At 31.5% G+C, this 23,186-nt stretch overlaps 1 protein-coding gene across 1 annotated transcript in view; it reads left to right on the top strand.

The window, feature by feature from the left end:
* The first annotated feature begins 493 nt into the window (after positions 1 to 493).
* The window catches only part of LOC103569117 (glutamate receptor ionotropic, NMDA 2B-like), a 247,992-nt gene continuing 225,299 nt past the window's right edge, over positions 494 to 23,186 (top strand). Inside the window, exon 1 of the mRNA XM_053742925.1 lies at positions 494 to 558. Within this exon, the coding sequence (XP_053598900.1) occupies positions 514 to 558 (45 nt within the window). The 5' untranslated portion in view covers positions 494 to 513. The remainder of the gene's footprint in view (positions 559 to 23,186) is intronic.

Raw genomic sequence — 23,186 nt, 5'->3', positions numbered from 1 at the left:
AACTAATGGTAATTTTGACATGGAATGATCCACTTACTGAAGCTAGATAACCCTCAAGGAACTTTCTCGCAATCAATGGAGACAGTGGGTTTAGTATTTAGATCGATTGTTGAGCTCTCGATTTTCATTTCTGATTTTAGCATAAGCATCGATAGTTTTATTTTAATGAACAGAAAAATCATTTTTTGTAAAGAAAAATTAAGAGTGATCATCGTTTGTTGCACCAATGGTCTAAGGATATTATCTTTAAACACTAATATGAGGACACAGAACTAAAAATGAATTTTCGAGTAGTTTGATATGAATGTATGTTACTCAGATCATAGAACTGTACACATATCTACTTCCAGTTTTAAGTTTGACTTATTTTTCAACAATAAAATTGAATCAAAAGTACTCCAAATTCATTATATTTATAGATATTTGCAAAATGTTTCGGTTGAGGGTGACCAAGGAAAACCGAACATAGAATTCACACAGGATGGTGTTTTAAAAGCCGCTGAGCTCAAAATTATGAACCTTAGACCTGGCATCAGTAAACAGTTAATTTGGGAAGAGGTAAGTGTATGAAATAATCATTCTTCAAGTTTCTTTAGTATACAAAGAAAAAAAATTTGCAAAATTTAAGATGATAAGAGGAAAAGAAATAATTATGAATTAACTTTCATCATTAATTTTCAAATATCTTACTTTGAAATTTATCATGTAGATAAGATGCTCAACTAGTTAACTTTTTCACAAAAGTCTTTTGAATTAAAAATAACGTTTTCACACCACAGAAATAACAAAAACAAAATCTAGAGAGCGGTTGACCCTGTGAGCCATTGTCTATACTATTCGCTGTTTTTAAGCTCGAGAAGGTCAAACACATTATTGTGTACGCTCTTAGAGCTAATCAAGCTCAAGAATGCTCTTAAACGAATTGTTTTCTGAGCTCTTTAAGCGAAAAAATTGTTTCTAGCCTTGCAGTATGAAAGTTCAAAAAATCAAAAATAAGTCAATAAGACTAGAAACTCTTCAATTACTGTTTACGATTATTAATAATAAAACGCATAGGTTCGGACAGTCATGAATACAAGTCATTGATGTGGAAAGCAAAAAGAGTTTTGTGTAGGGTTATAACGTCAAAATATGAAATAACCAAAAAAAAATCAGAAAGTATTTTCTAACGTTTGTTGAAGAAATTTTCTAATCCAACAAACCAATTACAATGGATCTTGCGTTAATTACAAGGGACTGTTGCAGATAAAGTTTTTATCCAATTTTGAAATATTAGATTAATGGCATTATGTGGTAGCGCATGCAGATAGTAGTTAGGCAGGCATACTTCATCCCCATGGTAAAACAGATTGCGGGTTCGTGTCTGTGCTAAACTATCTTACCAATGGATAGTAGATTGCTAGCAGTTGATAGAGTTATAGTTGGTCAATGTGGTCTGTTATACTGACTGAACTTGTTGTTAAGCTTATCTTGGACCTTTTTGGACCCTTTTCCACTATTTGGTGCTCGTGAGCTCGTGTTATCGGGTTAGACGGGAGATAATGCTTCATGTATGTTTTGAGCTTTAAATTTCAAGGAAAAAATATGTACAATTACATTAATGGCTAGAGTAGGTTCTCAGCCTGCCTATCTTTTTACAGGTTTTGGCGTCGTGTTTGTGTTTAACCCCAACCCTGATACTAGCGTAGCCTACTCTGATTAAGACAATATGTATATGTAAATGTATGATTTTGAGTTTGGTGGTCCTATATGATGACATATATGATCATGCATGATGTCATGTATGATCATGCATGATGTCATGTATGATCATGCATGATGTCATGTATGATCATGCATAACGCCATGTATGATCATGTATGGTCATTGTCATGTCACGACCTCACATTCCTACTGTCAATCAATTTATTATAAATCATACATGATATGCCATCTGGCTGTGCATGAATTAATGAATTAGCAAATGACTTCCAGCCACTATTACGGCTGATGATTTAAAAATTTTAATTTGAATTCAAATTATTTTTATTCTTGAAAAATTATTATCAAATGATTATGAATAAATATGAAAATGAAAAAATTAAATATTAAATAAATATTGTTGTTAAATTTGAATATATATTCAAATTATAATATTTTATAATTAATTATAAATATTAAAATTTATTAATAAATAAATTGTTACGTCAAGATGTTATCTTTTGAAATCTTTGATAACATTTCAAATTATTTTTATTCGGCCGTAGTCATTCGACCAATAGACCGGGGACTAAGAAATACTTTTGGAGAGAGGATAGGGTTTTTGTTTTAAATAAATTATTTAATAATCTTATGTTTATATATATATATATATATATATATATATATATATATATATATATATATATATATATATTGTTACAAAATTGGGATCGCTTCATCCGTTACAAACTTTTAAATTGAATATTTTGAATTTTATAATTTGAACATTTAACGGAACATTTCGAATTCGAATCTAATATTTCATTTATTTTGTTATACCTGTATTCCTGAACTAATTTTTTGATGTCCAAATTATTTGCTGACACTAATTTAATATATATTAATACTTTTCTTTTTTTTTTCTTCATTTTGAATAAAAAAACGTGTTCACACCTTAATGCACATTTATTTTTATTTATTGTAATTATGATCTTTCTATATATCTGAGGCGGCTCCCCGCCTGCTCTGATTTAATATTACATATTTTAACTATTTTTAAAATATCAGGTGGCTACCAGCCTACTTTGACTTGCTAATATCTATCACACAACTGTCCACACTGAACCAATTTTTACGACTGACTTTTTTGTTAAACTCCAGAGTCTCACAGAAACGTAAAGGCGTTGTTTCATTATTTTGTTCAAGGGAAAATCAGACCCAATAGAAAATTATCCTGGCCTTGACTTTCTTCCCATTTGTGTAGGACCCAATACTTCGGGGGTCGCACCATTCTCTCCACATTAGTCCTAGGAGGGTTCTTTTGCCCTTGCTCTAGCTTACCTTTACTTAACTGTTTGTGTACTTATTTACTTATTTATTCATTTACCTATTTATTATTCATTCATTTAATTACGTATGCATTTATTTGTCTATTTGTTCTTTTACTTAGCTATTTATTCGTTTATTTACTTAGTTGTTTAATTGTTCAATTATTTACTAATTAATTTATTAATTAATTTATTTGTTAATTTATTAATTTATGTATTCCATTATTTATTTATTCATTTAAATATCTATTTATTATTAATTAATTGATTTAATTAATTTTTCGTTTATTATATTATTTATTTATTTGTTAAATTATTTAATTATTTTTTAACTTATAAATTTATTGATTCATTTATTTATTTATTTATTTATTCAATTAATTTCGTTAATTATCTATTCATTTGTTCGCAAGATGTTTCATATTTCTTTACTCTATCTTTTATTTCTTTTAGTTTAAATTTTGTATTTTACTTAAATAAAATATTTCCGTTAGTTCCCAAAAGTGATCTGGAGAGTTTCACTTTTGGGTCGGAGGACTCCCAAGCAGCGGAAACATCAATTTTTTATTTTATGACGACTTTTACGAGTTTTCGTATAACTTACATTAATGATACAACGAAAGAAAATTTTATATTTTACCAAAATGTAAACTATTCCGATAAAAATTATGTGACTCTAACTATTAAATAATTAAATGTTTTCACTTTGCCTTGTATAAAATTATAACTTAATGAGTTACTAAATCATTTTATAAATTGAAAACATGATTTTTCTCAAAATTTCGAAATACATTTTCAAGTACCACAACTTAAAAATTTTTTATGTTTCTATTTTGAGTTGTATGAAATTTCTTCAAGTACCATAATTTTATTTAATAAAAAATACTATAGCCGAAAACACGCCGATTCAACTGTCAGCCAAATTTTGGCCTGTTTTCGGCCAAAGATTTTTACTCGCGATAATTTTATTTGAAAAAAAAAAAATATATTCTGGCCAAAAAAAGGCTGATTCATTTGTCGGCCGAATTTCGGCCTCTTTAAGAAGAATAAATATCTTTCGGCCATTTTTCGGCTGATTTTCGGCCTATTTAATAACATGAAAAATTTTTTGGCCAAATTGTATGGTTTCAGCGTGATTATCGGCCACATTAAGCTTTTTTAGCGTATTTTTGGCCAAATAGTTCCACCTGGGCCCTGTTTGAATATTTTTTTTCCAATTTTCAAAGTGCTTTCAAATCTACAATTTTTTGAATAGAGAGATGATCAAGAGCTTAAATTTTTTGTCGAAGTATGCTCTATTGATTTATACTCTATTTTCTGCTGATTGCTGCTATGTCTTCAGAGTACAGCCCCATAAACCTGGTCGATTTCTTAAAAATCGCTGTTTTTAGATACCTACAACTTTTCCCGATTTACTCGAAATTTTTAAAAAACTGTAGGAATTATATATCGTTCCATTTCCAAATAGTCCTAACAATTATAAATTTGATTTTGACCTGGTTTCAGATCTATGGATTTTTCAAACTGTCGAATTTCCAACTTTATATGATGGTTTTCGGACTTTTATCATCAGTTATATAATTTCATGGTATGAATTGATACTTTTTCGAAATCTTACAGCGAAGAAAGAGACTAAAAGATTTCATTATAAATAAAAGTAAATAATTAAGATATCTAATTTTTTTAAAAGTTTTATTAATTGTTTTTGACTTATTTAAATCCATATACTTTTTTACTATAAACGTAAACAATGCAAAATATGTTCTGTTAGTATGTACGGACTCTTTGAAATAATATTCGTGATAAATTGGCGAGAAATTAAAAAAAAAAGGCGCAGTACACTGAGATAAAAAAATTACTTTTATTAAAAAAATTCACTTGATACATAAACGTATATTCTTAAAAATTTTCGGGAATATATAATTTTGTCTCAAAAAATTCGTTAAATTTATGAAAGTTGTTTTTAATTAATTCAAGTAAAGCTATTCTTCTGTCGACTCACAATATAATAACAAATGCATATAATAAAAATAAATATTGATGCTCTTTTTTCAAGAAATTAATAACTGATAATAATAAATTTTCTGGGGCAGCACTTGCCACGTCATCTGATAGTACCTTATTAGATAAGTACATTCGGTACATAGCCAATGAGAAGAGAGGATTCAATAAATGGCTCAAAAGTCCATTTTGAATGGTACTGCGACTGTTGAACCGCGGGCAGTTCAACGGTGACATTTTAACTGATGATACTTCAACTGTATGACACTTCAACCTAACGACATTTTTATCGAAGACAATTGAATCGCTGTACAAATTAATCGTTGACTCATAGTCCCAAAAAAAAATTCCTTGATATCCTCAAGAAAAAATATCACTACGATAAAATATCCTTACAGTGATCAATGGTGAAATAACTGCGACATGATACCGAAATTTTATTCAGAAAAATATATTTTATGTACTGTACCATCCTAAGCTTATTTGTTCACTTGTTTCAATATATCATACACCTAAAATCCGATAAAAGTGTAAATTACGATTGTAAAATCGTGTATTGGTTAATTTTTTTAATTGCACGCACACATAAATAAGTTCGATTAGTTAAAAAAAAATCTTTTAATCTATTTCACTGGAAACAAGCATAACTTTGGTTCATGAAATCAATTCTTATTTTTACCGATTGATTAAATATTCTGATATGATATTGTACAAGCCATAATTTATGAGTTTACGTTCAATAGTTAAAATGCCGTTAGGTTGAACTATCGCGGTGTAACTGTCTTCGGTTTAATTATTACAGAACCCTAGAAGAGTCCGTAACAAAATAACCAAAGACAAAATAATCGCGACAAAATATCTGCCAACAAAATAGCCACACAAAATATATCCGCAGATAAAACATCCTCAGGAAAAATTATCCGCACCACAAAATAATCGGAAAAATAAGACTCAGTTGAAAAAATATCTGTACGGCAAAATATCAACTGCCAAAGAAACGTCAGTAATAGTCTACAAGTGGGGCTCCGCGTACTTTTGGGTGTAGAATGGCTTCTGTGTGACATTTTTTGTAAAAAGTGTGAAAAATTGCGCCCTTTTTTTACGACGTTGTGTGTGTATAATTACATAAATAAACTCATTAGGGTGCTTCGTTTCCGGTGAAAGTTAGAGCTCTTAATTTCAATCCTAAGTACTTTCCGTTTGATTTCAAAGATTTCCTATTTGAAATACATGTTCGGAAGTAAATCATTAACTTCGCGCGGACCGTGGAGAAAGACCGTAACTCCTCAAATTTGCGCCGACCATGGACTTCAAAACATTGCAGTTACAAAATTTACCCTCTCCAGTGTCAATCTAGACTTCTCCTTGGACAGTAATAACTCGACCCCTTCTACTCTTAATCTAGCCATCTAATTAGAATCGCAGCAGTCGAAAGTTCCCACTCCACGCTGAACATTCTGAGAACTATCTTTCGGGTATAAAATAAGGGGAAGCTGAAATCTTTAGCGCGATGCATGAGGAAAATTAGCAAATGCATGAGACAGACGAGATTCACCCGAAACTCTTGAACGTATCACACGAAGATCAGATTACGACGATTCTTGTATTAGTATTCACGATTCTTGTATTAGTATCTATATTTATATACACAATTTACCACCAGTGTAATGCACTACGAAGATGAAACCAAAATCTAACGAAAGGCAAGATAAGAGCAAATTGACATCGTTAACGACTAACGCACCCAAATCTACGCATTTATCGGCCGAACTTAATCAACTAACTACAACTTCGGCACCATCGAAACCTAAATCTGCAATATCAACTGAAAGGCCACATGGGAGCCCAGAAAATGAAAATAACAAAAGCAGAAAGATAATCGACAATACTGCTAATACTAATAACACTAATAATACTACTAATGACAAAATCTCTAACACAGTCGATGGATATGACAGTGACATAAACGCAGTGATGCACCTAGCAGTACAGTACATAGAATACCACGACTCGTAGTAACGTCAGAGATTATTGTAGTCTAGTCAACATGTGCCTTTTTTGTTAAAATTTTTTCTTCGCCTCGGAAAATTATGATCAAGGTATAATTTGATTCGTCATCGCATCTAGAAACTTTTTGAGAAATTTGGAGTGCCGCTTGCAAAAATTACAAAAGTTATAAACAATTTCGTAAAAAAAAAGGGTTTGGTTTTTTCAGAGTATCTCAAAAAGTATTCAAAATTTTTGAAATTTGAAAAAAGATTCAAAAAAAGGAAGAAATTTCCTTAAAAAAAGTCATTTTTTCCCGAATTCTAGGACAAATATTTATAATTTTTTTAAAGGCTTGAAAATACGGCCGAAAACGGGAACTCACGGCTGCGTAAGCTCCACCCACTTCGGACCTTTGATAAAAAATATTATTTAAACTTATTAAATATGAAAATTAAGAAATGAAGAAAAATCAGGCACCTCGGGATAGACCAATGAACAAAAATTCGGCGATCAAAAATTTTTATCGTGATTTTTCAATTAGTTATTCATTAGTTAATTAACAATTTTTTTCACACGAACATAAACCTTGAAAGTGCGATAATTATTTAACTATTAATCTGGAATTTTTTTTCTTTGATAGAGCTATTTTACAAAGACTATATAACAGATTCCCGTTGGAAAAATTAAAAATTTGTAAATTTTCACTTTGTTATCAAGAATTCACTTAAGTTAAAAATTATCAACCTCGATTAAATATTGGGAAAAATATTTTTTTTATATTACTCAACAAATTTGTAACTAAACTAAAGCTCTAACTTAATTATTTATATGATTTTATTGCAATTATTTATAAAAATTAAAAGAATAAAATTGATTTTTATTCTAACACATTTATTCATAATTTCTAAGATTATACAGTTACAGCCTCAGCTAGGTGCTCAATTTGCTATTTAACTAATGCAGAATGAAAAAGATATTAGTAACATTTGTCGTATCTGTTACAGTTAATGAGATATTTCGATTTTAAAAACAAAAAAAAAATTTTTATCTTTTAATTTTTATATGTAATTGCAATAAAATTATATAAATAATTAAGTTAAACTTTTAGTTTAGCTATAAATTTGTTGAGTAGCTAAATTAGAAGAAAAAAAGTCTCGATGAAATGGTTGTATCTGCAATAGTTTATAAATTATATTAATAATAAATAACGAAAAGCAGGCGCGAAAGGTAAGTTTGAATATATGAGATAACTTAAAATTAAATAAAAAATCGAAAAATCAATTATTTTCCAAAAACTGATGCTGGGATATTTTTGTTGCATTTTTTAGAATAAAAAAAAAAATATAAATTAAATATTCGATTGTTTATTGTATAACCAATTAAAATTGGAATAAAAATAAAATTTTTTTTTTTAGATATCGAGGAGCAAGATAAATTATGATTTTTAGAAAAAGAATGGTTGCTTAATTTTCATAACAAGTCGTAAAATAAAATAGTTAATTAACAAATAAGTTTTTAAGTAAAAAAAAAATTTTTTCTAAGAAACGATTTTTTTTTTAAATCATAATTTTTGTCAAAAATTACGTTATGAAAAAAAATTTATTGATTATCTTATAAACAACGCATTTGTTGATAACAATTTTTTAAACAATATCAGATAAAAATTATTAAAAATCATTTTTAAGTAGCTTATGATCATAAGGAATCAGACCAATAGCATTATTATAAAAAAAATATTTTTTCCAATGTTTAATCGAGGTTGATAATTTTTAACTTACGTAAATTGTTAATAACAAAGTGAAAATTAACAATTTTTTAATTTTTCGAACAGTGATCTGTTATATAGTCTTTGTAAAATAGCTTCATAAAAGGAAAAAAATTCCAGATTAATAGTTAAATAATTATCGCACTTTCAATGTTTATGTTCGTGTGACATAAATTGTTAATTAACTAATGAATAACTAATTGAAAAATCATGATAAATATTTGTGATAGCCGGATTTTTGTTCATTGGTCTATCCTGTAGGTGCCTGAATTTTTTTCATTTTTTTAATTTTCGTATTTAATAAGTTTGAATAATAATTTTTTATCAAAGGTCCGAAGTGGGTGAAGCTTACGCAACCGTGAGTTCCCATTTTCGGCCCTATTTTTAAGCGCCTGAAAAAATTATAAATATTGGTCCTAGAGTTCGGGGAGGGAAGACTTTTTTTTAGGAAATTTCTTCCTTTTTTGGAATCTTTTTTTAAATTTCAAAAATATTGAATACTTTTTGAGATACTTGCAAAAAACCAAACCTCCTTTTTTTTTACGAAATTGTTTATAACTCTTGTAATTTTTGCAAGTGGCACTCCAAATTTTTCAAAAAGTTTCTAGATGCGATGACGAATCGAATGACACCTAGATCATAATTTTCCGAGGCGAACAAAAAACTTAGACAAAAAACGGCACATTTTGACTAGAGTATTGGGCATTCTGGCTTCTCACGAAAAATATTTCTTATAGGTTTTTCTTTCTATTATCAAATTGCGATAATTATTCTGTACTAATTAGATTGCGGTATTTTCTATTAATAATCTGGCAAGTCTACTTGCGATATTATTTTATTGTTTCGTAATAATTATTATAAATCAAGTTTAAATGAATTGAAACATTACTGTTCGTTACCGACGATTTATTCGAGTCATAAACAATTATAGAATATAAGTAATAAATTCAGTGTGATAGTGCGTTATTCCACGTGAAGATATAATGTAGATTCAACGTATACCAGGACAATCCTGATATTGTACCTTGCGGCAACGTTTATTGTAAGCAACTGAATTTTATTATTATTGGCAATAAACTTGTATTTTCTCATTAATTCCGTATACTCAATCTATCACTATTCATCTTATTTATGATCCTATGTTACTGGTAAGAATTATTAAATAGTTTATTAAAAAGTAATATCAATTAAGTAAGAATTGATAACTCCATCAACAATAAGAAAATTGTTGATAAGTAATAAGTCGTGAGATAAGTTAATGAGTTTTAACATACGTTGCAGAGTTTGAATAAGTGCGGGTCCTTGCTTTGCAAGAACCCCAGCCCATTGCTCTGTCCAAGTAATAATCAAATATTGTTAGAGGCCAGCCTAAGCCAGGGTTCAACCCGCGAATTCTGGTGGCTGTTGGTAAAAATCGCAGAGACAAAAAGCGATTTGTCTCAATTGGCACTCGAACAATGACTTTGCAGTAGTTCAAACGGACAGCGGAAAATTTTGTTAATTTTTTTTCACGGCTTTACAGTAAAAATTTTATAAATCTCCAGTAATAATTTTAGAACAATTTCTTACAAGTATCAAAAAAAAAAAAATACTTTTCTACACTCATCATTTCATTGCATTCTATCATTCATCATCAACATCGAATTTTATAAAATATTTAATTACTTATTTTATTTGTTTGTTCTATTTATTATTTATTTATTTAATCTATTTATTACAAATTATTTATTCTTAATTATTTATGATTGTAATACTGTGTGCTGGTTTCGTTCCTATAAGTATTTGTTTCTACTTTCACCTCGAGCGTATACTAGCTACAAGCATCGTAGTCCTAGTATTTATTTTCTTCATAGTTACGATTCTTTACCTATGCACAAAGACAACCCGAAGTAAACAACAAAAATAAATACTTAAAATATTAAAATAAAATTTTCGTTCGAATATTTCCTACGTGTAGTAAAAAAATTTATTACTTCCTTTACAACACAAAAGATTACCATATTCGTTCCTGGTTTAAAGTAAAATATCCTTTGCTCGATAAATTTGTCCGCAATTAAACTAAGAACTTAAATCAATTCAATAAAATCTTTGCAGTAATAAATAAAATTTTCATTAGTCATTGAGAATTTTAATTACCAAAATAAATTATTTATTCATTAATAAATAATCTTTATAGTTCTAAAAATATTTCCATCGCAATAATTCTTGATTAAATAAATCTACTCATAATCTGACAAGATTATTATCAGTTCGGATTAAGTGAAATTATCAATAGTAAAAATTTTATAAATTATTATTCTGTAAAGAATTTACTCAGACAATTTTCTCGCCAAAATGCCGTTACCGAAAACGTCCATCCCACAATCACTTCCTTCGCTCACTTCAGCTAATAACCTCGCTGATTTTTTGGATTTCCTTACCACGACAGGCATGGTAATCGCCAGTACGAGTGCAATAGAAGATATCGTTGATCTTATCCAGGACAATGACATACATAACAGTTCAATATGTACCCAAAATCAAGCTGTAAATTATAATAATAATGTTTCTAATACCTATTCGGGTGGTAACGTGAATGTTCACCCTCACAATGTTAGTGGGGTTGTGCCAATTTCTGAATCACAAAATACGACCTCCGTCGCTGTGTTGCAAAATGTAGTTTTGAGCCTACAGACGGAAATTGAAGCCTCACGGGCAGAACGTCAGCATTTGCTTCGCATATCTAGCACGGCCCTGTGACCCCCAGGTGCTCAATTATCACCTTCAAATTTTCGGTCAAACGCGTCAAGCATGTGGATGCCAAGAGAGTTATTTCCTGTTGCCACTGTGACGTCACAAGCAGCAAATCCCCTCTCTACTAGTCAAGTCATTTCATATCCACATGCACCCATCCCGGCAACGCAAGCGAGCGGACAGTAGTTCGCTATGCCTGGCCTACCTGCACGTGAACCGTACGCGCACACAACGGTTCCACCACCAATTCATACGTTGCCATTGCATGTGAATGCTCAGCTGACACTCTCGTATACATACACACATCCACATAGCAGTAATAATGTACTTGCATTTACCACTACACACTCACAAATCCCATTGATGCAGACGTATTCACATGTACAGCCACCAGCATGGTATAGTATTTATACAGTTCCAGCGGGAAATTCAAATGTGAGTGGGCCTAATTCTATGTGGTTGTATGATCTTACTCGTCTCGTCCAATCCTAGAATGTTCGTTTCCATCTCGTGATCAATCTTCTTCTATTGACGCTGAAAAGTATTAAAAAATAATAGAGCAGCGAATGGTCAGCAATAAAATTTCTCTCGACAATTTTCACGCAGTTGTAACCAAAACACTCAACGGCGACGTACACGAGTGGTACTACCAGAACGAGGGTTTGTTACACAGCTGGTCTATTTTCAAAGAATATTGTTAAATTTTACACGTTCAACAAATAGACGAGGCAGTGCTGCAGGAGATTTACTCAGCCAAACAACGCAACGACAAGACAGGAGTTGCATTCATTAACCATATACAAGGCGCATTAACGAAATTAGAAGATCCGATACCGCAGGCGAAACAAATTAGAACTATAACTTCACGATTCAATTCACATTTTTTACAAAAATTTTCGGATACGACAATCATGAGTTACGCTGAATTATATACGTGAGTCAGTGCCTGGCAGCGAACTACTGATGCACTGAATCCTCATTTCAAAATTCATAAAGAAAGTAACAGTAGAATCAAGACTCACAGGCAATTAAATTCTATTAAAGCCTTAGAAATAAATCAATAAAATAGTATGGAGACTTTGCAGTTATCTACTCCATCATTCCATAATAATTTGCCTAATAATAATTTTAATAGAAATAATAATTTTAATAGGAATAATAATTTCAATAGAAACAATAATATTAATAAATATAAAAATTCCAATAATTTTCAAAACTCGCAGAACCCCGATTCACAAATTAAAAATCCAAATTATGAGTCCTCCACTCTATTAAATAATTTTGAGTCTATGATGAAAACTATTTTGGAAAAATTAGATCAAAATACTGCAAATACGTCACCGGGAAAAGTTAATACTGTCAATTCAAATTCAACTCCAGTATTACAAAATACTGCAACAAAAGCTCCTGTCTAGGGTCGTTGTGAAAGAATTGGTCATGTTGCTGAGGTTTGTTGTGGGCCCGTAACTGATGAGTTACGTATCACGGCAGGATTGCCTCTCCGTCCATGTCTTTCTAATCCAAAAAACGCGTTAGCACCCTTGTAGACACCAATTACGTTACCAGGACTTCTGTATTAACCAATAATTTGAGTAAGTCCATTGTAAATAATGATGATAAACTCAATTCGTCCACATTAAATCCTGATGCTCCTGAGTCTGTTATTAGTCGTGGAAATTTTTTTTTAATTATCCCATTGCCGCTGATGTTCCAAATATGGTCGGTAACGTCTCAGAAAATCTCGACGTTGAGTTAATTGATTTTCCATCTCCTCTCGAAAGCTAGAAATTCTATAAAAACCTTAAAATCAAAACTTCAAAAAATCTATAACCCCGACACGTATTACTAAAAACAAAATTAATAGAAGTAAATTTAATTCCTCAATTAAAGATTCATTACTGGACTGTGAAATTAAAGAACGGCAACCTGCCACAAAGCTTGAAAATAGCCCGGAGACATACGATAACCCTCTTTGTGAACTAAGGGAGGATACTAGTCCTTTATATGACTCAGAGATCGATAAGTATCGCTCTTATTCGAATGGAGAAATTGCTTATGCCCCAAAATTTACTATTCAAATGAATTCGGATAATAAACAAAGTACATTGCTGACAATGATCAGTAATGATAATCAATTCGGCCGTATGACTTCTTCAGTAAGCCTCAAAGCTCCTTCAACAGTAAGCCATATGGTTTCCAATATTTTTATCGGTAAATACGAACTTAAATAACTAGTTAGTGGAAGTGAGCACAGCTATATTTCTAGGATTGCTTATGAACAAATCAAAGAATATCAATTGCAAGATCTCACACCAGACCCCAGCTTGCAGATATTCAAGTAAATTCCAAGGAGAGTACTTAGAAATTGAATGCTAGTAATGTCACTCATTCGATTTTCTCTCGATTCGGATTTACTAATCAAGTATCATAAAATGTATTGTCGTCGGCTGAACGTGTTGATTTCGAAAGATTTTTAGCAAAAGAGTTTGAGAAAAATAAACAACTTCAGCTGGGTTTAACACATGCAGTTCAACATCGTATTGAATTAACGGATGACACTTCAGTACGTACCAAGTCTTACCGTAGAAGTCCTCCAGTAATGAAAGCAATGCACGAAAGAGTAGACAAATTGTTCGCAAAGGGTTACATTCAGCCTTTAAATAGTGCCTGGGCAAGTTCACCAGTAATGGTACCGAAGAAAAATAATACTTGGCGTATATGCATTGACTATCGACCACTTAACAGAGTAACGATAAAATCTGCTTATCCGTTGCCAATTATACACCGCATTTTATCAAGTATTCAAGGTGCTAAAGTAATCTCAGTACTAGATGTCAGTGATGCTTTTCATCATGTTTTGGTTTAGCCAAATAGCCGTCAATATACAGCATTTTGTATGGATGGATGAGGCCTATGTAGATGGATCCGGATTCCATTTGGTCTGACAAATGCACCTAGTACTTATCAAGAAGTCTCTGATACGGTACGACGAGGATATATTGAGTTGTTAAAAACACAATTTTCTCATATTCCAGCTAAAAATAAAATTTTCGCATATCTCGATGATTGGATAATGATCAGCGATGACATAAAAGAATATAAAATTCTTCTTCAAGCTGATTTTGAAGGATTCCACAAGGCCGGATTAAAAATGAATGAAGAAAAAAGTCATTTTACTTGCTCTGAAGTTCATTTTCTGAGCTTTATAATAAATAAAGAGGGTTTAAAACCCGATCCAGCCTAATTGGAACCAATTGTGGACTATAAACGACCCACTAACCATAAGGAACTGCGGAGATTTAATGGATTAGTTAACTGGTACCATAAACATCTTAAAAATGTCGCGCAAGTTCAAGGCCCCTTGGACAAATTGACCAGCACTCGAGTTCCACGGGAATGGACAGATGTTAAAGAAAAAGCTCTCGTGGAAACGAAAGAAGCTCTGTTAAAAGCTGCGACATTATCACCCCTGCGTCCAGCCTTGCCCTATCGCTTATATACGGATGCCAGCAATACTGGGTTAGGTTCTGTCTTAACTTAGTATGATGCAGAACACGATCGGGAAAATTTCATCATCTGTTTAAGTCAACCATTAAATAAAGCAGAAATGAACTACACAACAACTGAGAAAGAGTGTCTTCCTGTTGTTTGATCCTTACGGAAATTACGGGGCTACATTAAAGGTTTACCAATCACGGTCTATACTGATCATTTCGCATTGAAATGGCTTCACTCGTTAAAAGATCCGGCAGGTAGATTGGCCAGATGGGCTATTAACATTTCTGCTTATGATATCGAAGTTGCTCATTATCGGAGTACGCAAAATGAAGCTCCAGATGCACTTTCGCGTCGATATGAAGAACCAGAGACCGCTGATTCGCTTGTTTCAGACTCCAATCTTTCATGGATGTGTGTAATTGCCCAAAATTCCGCTTGCTATGATAAGAAAGTCCGCGTTGTTAAGAAATATCCCAAAAATCATCGCGAGTGGAAGTATGAAAATGATAAATTGTTTTTTTATTGTCCATTAGCTGTCAAGGAAATGCATGGTGAATTGAATCTTTACAAAGTCGTTTTAAGAAGGTTCATCGAATAATCACTTCCCTTACAATATCATTCAATTTTGAAATAAAAATACTTTGAAGTGTCCTGTTTACGTAGGAATTTTTTAAAATAGACCTTGCGGTGCTAAATTTTGAAATGTTAACAATCAAAAATCGTACATTTAACATGCATGCCCTATTTTGACTGTAATTAAAGTGAGCATTTTATCAAATAACAATCAGACGTTTCTTGCAACATTTTTTTAAAAACTGAAAATTATTAATTCAATTTATAACAAGTAATTTTTTCCAATAGTAACAATCCGTTCAAAAGTTATCCGAGCTCGAAGTCGAGTTAGAGTAAATTTCAAGATCATTTTATTTTTCCGGCGAAACTATCGGACTGATCATAAAATGTTATGAAATCTGTTTTGTAGACAATTTTATTTCCTACAAATTAGTATTGATTAATTTTTTTAAAATTCTGCATTGTTTTCTAGTTATTTTCATAATTCCATTTTAATGCTAAGTTCTTAAAATCGATCAGAACACTATTGTTTTAGGTGCTTGGCTTTAAAATGAAAATAACTAGAAAACAACGCAGAACTGGAAAAAAATTAGTCGATACTAATTTGTAGGAAATAAAATTGTCTACAAAAAAGATTTCATGACATTTAATGATAAGTCCGATAGTTTCGCCGGAAAAATAAAATGATCTTGAAATTTATTAAAACTTGACTTCGAGCTCGGATAACTTTTGAACGGATGAATTTGTCAAAAAATGATATAAGACTTTTTTTGTAGAACGTTTAATTTTCGACAAAAATATGTCCTGAACTCATCTGTTCAATAAGCCATCGCCAAGGTATAAAATTCCAAACTTAAAATTTTTTTTTCCTATGTTAATTAAGTGGAAAATAGAAAATCGTGAATCGCCACCTTTAAATATTAATATTAAAGTCTCATATTTTAACGGGGTCTTTGTCTAGAGATACTCTGTCGATTTTTTAATGTTCTTCGAGAAAAAAAAGTCGATTTTTTGAAACACTCTAATATATATATATATATATATATATATATATATATATATATATATATATATATATATATATATATATATATATATATATATATAATATAACGCGCCTTGTCATCACGATGGCGCCCGCAATTTTTAACGGATCTTAATTAAATTTTATACACTTGTTTATTGGACGGTTACCTTGATCAAGTTCGAAGACGAGCCCAATCGGTCGATTAGTTTAGAAGTTGTGGATGTTTGAAATTTTTTTTGATTTTCATAAAAATGAGTTTTCTGGCTTTATCCTAAAATAACTTTTGAACCGAAAATGATAACCCAATTCTGTAAAAAGTATCTTAAAATTTGAACGATTAGCTTTAATTATCGCTGTAGTACTTGATTTTTTGAAGCATCTTTTTTAACCTTTTGATGATATCGAAAATTTCAAAAAAAAAAAAAAAAATAAAAAAAACTTAGTTTTGCAGCTTAGTCTTCTAATAACTTCTAATTAATATGGCATACCTAATTTCCTTGAAATTCATATTTAAGCTTACAAAATAAGTATTAATTACACTATTGTAGCATGTAACAAGGAATTTTGAATTTTCCACGCTCAGCTACTATGTTTTTCTATCATGCGCACGGTCGATATAATCTATGACTGTCCCAGGGTTATCCGGGGTAGAGTGCGACTGTCGTCCCGAGCTGAAATCGTAGAGGCTTGTCTGTCAGTCCCACTTAGTAATAAGTAGGAGTGTCTAAGCTTTCCGGAAGTTGCCGAATTCGGTTGAGTGGGTGCATAATTATAAGTGCAGGGTGAACCCAGGCCGAAACACAACCGGACGAGCCGCCCGAAGATTGAGACGCTTTCCAACACTCAGGTAATTATTCGATAGAGACTTGGATTTTTAATTTGTGGAACCAAGCGATAATCATTGATGTTTATTAGTGATGCCAGGCCATTAGCCGGTATCTTTATAACATTGTACTAATTAATCGAAAAAGCAGGTGAACGAGATATACACGAGGTGAAAAGGCGAAAGGAACCGGATGAGAAAGACGAGAATGAGACCAGGAACCTGACGAGACGGACAAGGACATGAAAACGCACCAGGAAATAAATCAGATATCAATGAAATTAATTTTTCTAAGCCTAAGCCAGAATATTAATTTAATTTGATATACTTAGTCGTTCGTCGGGGTAATCCGCGTCCGGGCCATTAGTTACTAATTAGTTATAAAATTTATTAAAGTAAAATTAAGCCAGACGTTTGTCTAACCGGACCCAGGCTCAATTGCCGGGTCCAGGGCGTCGTCTTATAATTCCAGGCCATTGCCGGAATTACATGCGTCGTAGATATAAATTAATAATTAAAGTAATTAATAAATAAAATTAATAATTAGAGTTAGTCAATAAAATTATTATAAAAATATACTTAGTAGAAGTAAAGACTGAAAAGTAATAAGTCGAGTGGTCGCGAGTAAAGATGGCGGCACTTGAGTGAAGCGAGTATCGGGTAAAGAAAACGAAGATGAGATTTTTACTGACCAAAACTCGAAATAGTAAGTCTCGTGAATTCGGATCGTAGATAAATTTGATAATTAATATTTAGTTTTTGGTAGAGGTGGGTAGTTCCGAGAACATTCCGGATTGAACCTGGAACGTTTCCGGAACGAAAAGAAACTAGTTCCTGGAATCGTATCCGTGGAACTATTTAATGTTTTTAATTCTCATGAAGGTTCAGTAATTAGAACGTATACATACAAAATATTTCAGTATACACAACATCATGCTATGCGACCTACGTGTTGAAGACGCATTCACGGCGAAATATATTATTTTATACTAAATAGAGAATGAATTATGATTGGTATTCAACTCAAAATTCCATAAAAAATCACCAATCACAAATTTTTCTGCTGCTTGACTGCTTGTTGCTAATGATGGCAGTGGCGCGAAAAAGAGAACTAGTAAGCATACTAAAGTGAACTTGAAGAAACGACTGGATACGTATCCGACAAAAGACATAGTTCATGGAACTATACATGTCCGGAACTACCCACTTCTAGTTGTTGGAAAGAAGTTATATTAAAATTAATTAATTAATAATAATAATAATTCTTCTAAAATTTTAATTAATTAATTTATTAAAGTGCGTGGCGGGAACGGCAATTTTAAAATCAGTGTGTGTGAATAAGAGTCCAGGGGACTCGAGTGCACGCGTGTGTGTAGGAAAAGATTTTAAAATTAATATTGTAAGAAATAATTAATTCGGGAGGTAACCGAATTTAATTGTACGTCCAAAGGTAGTTGGCAATAATTTTAATCGAGTGAGTGTATGTGTGATGCCAAGATAGTGGCTATTTAGTCTAAGTAATTTTAGTCGCCAAAGGTAATTGGTAAATTGTTATAAGGTCTAAAAGTTATAAGGTTTAAGGTTTAAAGTTTGTAAAGGTCAAAGGTTTATAAGGTTTATCAAAATTATAAAGTTTTATTTACAAGGTGTGTGAAATAAATAAAAGTGAATATTATTATAATAAATAAATCTAAGTTATTTATAAAATTATCCTTCCTCTTCCTACTCTTACAATTACAATTTACGCCGACCCTGGGTATTAAAAACCGGTTTTCGAGGACCGCTTAATTCTTCCAGTCGCGCCCTTAAAAAGAAAAATGAAGGACGATCAAGGTAACAGTACCCCTGTTATAAGCTTTATTGTATTTACATAAGAAATCTACCTTTCCATTCCGGGTAAGGACGGATAGCTCTTTTTTTTTAAATAGTCTAAGACGTTATTTATAATATCTTTTTTTTGGTTTTCTCACCTTGTTATTTACTGTTTCAGTAAAAAATTTCACCACAGCCTCATCACCTCCTTGTTTAAATATTTCCCTCAATAATTAATTAAAATGTCATTTATAGCTAATTTCTTGCACATATTTAACGAAATAATATCTTTCAACTCTGTTAATACATTTAAATGAAGTTTTGTTTTATTTACTTCAGATTATTCTTGAAAGTATACGATACATTCTTTGTAAGAGGCAAATAAATTATTTTTTAAAATTAATACTTCTACTAAATGCTGTAAAATCAAAACGTCATAAGCAGCATCATGGAATGATTGCTGCTCGTCATCTGAATTTTTTAAAGTATCTTGACTAAGACTCTCTAGTTTTAATTTACCAGGCCCTTTTCTATCACTCAGTACTGATCGAAATATTGCTAAAGTATCTGCAAAACCTACAATTAAATCTAAAATTTTAGCAGAATTTACATTACTTATTGCACGTAAAAGTCAAACCGGCCGTTATGCGCAACTAACAAACAGTTTTTTTTACCTTTAGACAATTTCTCTAACAATTGTCTGAAGGGTTCTAGAGCATTTGAAATCTTCAGAGTTTGTACCTGCTTGTTTTCATGGAATAAATTCCCCGCATGATCATGGTGAAGTTTAGTAACTGCGCTTGCCAATGTTGAGATTTTAGTTTTGGTATGTATGTAAATATTAAAAACTTCCGCATCACAGATAGCAGCTATTTGTGAAATATGAGCACCAGCTGCAAATCCTGTCGTTTCAATGTCAAAGTAAACTACATTTATTTTACCTTCTTCTAAGATATTGCACTGTTTATTATTGCAGCTTTTTCTATCACGAACGTAATCAGTTATTTTATCCATTCTACAGTTCCTTTCATAAGTGATACCCTCACGTTTTTCATTATGTTTCCTTAATAATCGTCTCTTTTGTTTAAGCTCTATTCTACGTATTTTTTAAACCTTCGACCGGTTTGCTATCGATTTTTTGACTCGTTTTATAACACTTTGACGGACATATTTAACTGTTTGAGATGCACTAGGAAAACCTAATTTATTTTGGACATTCAAAATACTCTTTTCACTATCATTTTCAGCACAGGCAGCAGCTGCTACTCGGATATCACAAATTGCAGTTGTGCTTGAACATTTATTTTTATGTGCTTTATTCGCGACAATATTATTGAAGCTTCCATTACTTTGGCTTGAAGCTGCTATAAAAAATTTATCGAAGTTTAGCGAATATTTTTCAAACAAGCTTACCAATGCATCGTACAAAGAATCATTTGATAGATTAAGAGTGCGTTTTTTAGTGGGATTGCACCAACTACCGCAATTTTCGTGCCGACTAAAAATATGATCTGGAATTTGTTTCAAATTTATCGCTTACTGTTGAGATTCAATCCTATTTTGAGACACAGCGTATGCAAACCATTTTTTAATATGTTTGATAACATTCTTTTTAGCAAATTCTTTAGGTCTTTCGCATTTTATACAATTCAATTCCGAAATTTCTAGCCAAATGATTTTTATCAGCTAATTTATGAAATTCTACAGTTGGGTTGTCTGCTCGTACAGCAGCAATCATTGAACTATCTCCGTCTCCTATGATAACTCGTACTTGTAGACCAACTTCTTTGAGAATATTGCTGTGATTCACTAGTTGAACTCCTGCCGCTGCCTCCATAGCCTTAGCACTACCATAAAAATTTAAACGGCAATCATGGTCTTCTTTATTGGGGCCCAGATCACATTTTCGGCACTTCCGATTTTTCGTTGCATAATCTAAAATTTTTCCTGACAAAAAACCAATGATCGTACTATAGCCATTCAAACTATCTTAGCTACGCCCGTTACCACGTTTCGTCCAGCCCATATCATATGATACTATAATATTAATAATTTCGTCTACAGCAGAATAAAATATATTACTATTATTACTGAGTGAATAGGTTTCAAGGAGATTTAATTGAGGAAAAATATCTTTAGTGATTTCCGGAGACCTGGAAAAGAAATAAATAATTTTTCTTAACTTACAATCATGCTTTTTTTATTTTTATAAAGCAACTCAATATTCAATATGCAATATACACTATAAATTTTCCTGTAAAATATAAAATTTTAACGTGGATGATTTACAATTATGAACTGTTTACTTACAGTTATAACAAAAATACTCAATAAATCTTTTGTGATATTGCAACGACAGAGTCACAAGTACTATCATTCGTTTAAATTTAATTTGTCGAATATTATACATTCGATGATAATATAATAATTGTAAATCATTGGAAAATGTACATTTTGAAAGGCATGGTAGAAAATTTGCAAAAATATTCACAATTTTGAGTCATATTTATGTTACAATTCTGTTCAATACAATACAATAATATGTTACAATTAGAAAATATGGGTGTGATTCATAATTATTATGTTATCAGAATGAATTCCTAAGATATTTTAAATGAACTAGAATAAATGCTCACGATGTATCACACAGTTGTTTGACATTTTTTATAACTATGTTTTTTTTCTTCTAACGCAGCTCGCTTACAACTATCTCTTGCTTCAGATTCGATTGCTTTCCCAACTATATCCTCATATTTTTTGAATAACTCGTTTCTTATGTAATAAATCTGCACAGGCGAGAATTTTCTTTAAACCTGTGTTTTCTATATCTGAATGAATAGCCCCTGAAACACGTAATTAATTAAGACATCATACAATAAACTAAGTAAATTCAAAAATATCATTTTTAATCAAATTATACCACAAGAGGCCAATTAATATCAATTTATTAATAATAATTAGCCGTATAATTTATTGTACTTACTGAAATATAAACAACTTACCAAGTATTATTGAAGAATAAATATCGGAGACTGTCTTATTTTTCACTCCGGCGTTTATTTTATTAAGTTTTGTACATGAATCACCTTTTATTTTTAGCCGGGAATGAAAGCATTCAGTTTTGAACTCATAAAGATTTTTCCAAGTCCAGGAGACTTTTACAATGTATACATTTTAGACTTTTAGCAAGCGTTTTCCATGTAATTATCCCATTCTCATCAGGAATTTCTCCTCGAGTTGTTTCTTGATCAGTATTTTCAATTTTCAATTTTTTAGCATTAGACATACCTGCTAAAGCATTATTAACTCTCTCAACAACTTGGTTTTTAATAAATCTGCCATTCTTTAGTCGCAAAGTTATTATTATTTATTATTTATTATTTGTTGTCTCCAACTATGTATAACCTCGGAATTATTCGAAACACTTCCCACAACACATTCTCAAGGGGTGAAATATTCTGAGTTAGAATGCAACGTTGCCAAGTCTGAGAAAAGACGCAATGGGATCATTTTTAAACTTCTTCGCATATAAGAGGATGCGCAAAAGTGTACTGTATCTCAAACACTTCTTATTGGAGTTAGAATGTTTTACACGAGAGAAATCTTTCTAAAAATTGCGAACCGCTGCTACCAATGAACCTCCTTAACTGAGCTAGAAATTCGTCTAGCTATCTAGAAAGCTCACTGTGAAGCTCAGTCGGGTCATCTTCGGATTGACAAAACTTATAAACGGAGACGAGATAATTTTTACTGGCTAGGAACGTTTAAAGATGTCTCATCTTACACTTCTGCTCGTGAGACTTGTATAATGACCAAAAGCGACCAGACAAAACCGCAAGGATACATCGGAACGAGACCACTAACTAAGCCATGGTCTATTATCTCGATTGACACAATTGGCCCATATACTCGTTCAACTATGGGGAATCAATATGCTCTTGTCATCGAAGATCTCTA

This window comes from Microplitis demolitor, chromosome 2, assembly GCF_026212275.2.
Source record: "Microplitis demolitor isolate Queensland-Clemson2020A chromosome 2, iyMicDemo2.1a, whole genome shotgun sequence".
In the NCBI taxonomy this organism is placed as follows: Eukaryota; Metazoa; Arthropoda; class Insecta; order Hymenoptera; family Braconidae; genus Microplitis; species Microplitis demolitor.
Note: the sequence above shows the minus strand (reverse complement) of the source record. Positions and strands in the feature narration are given on the sequence as shown.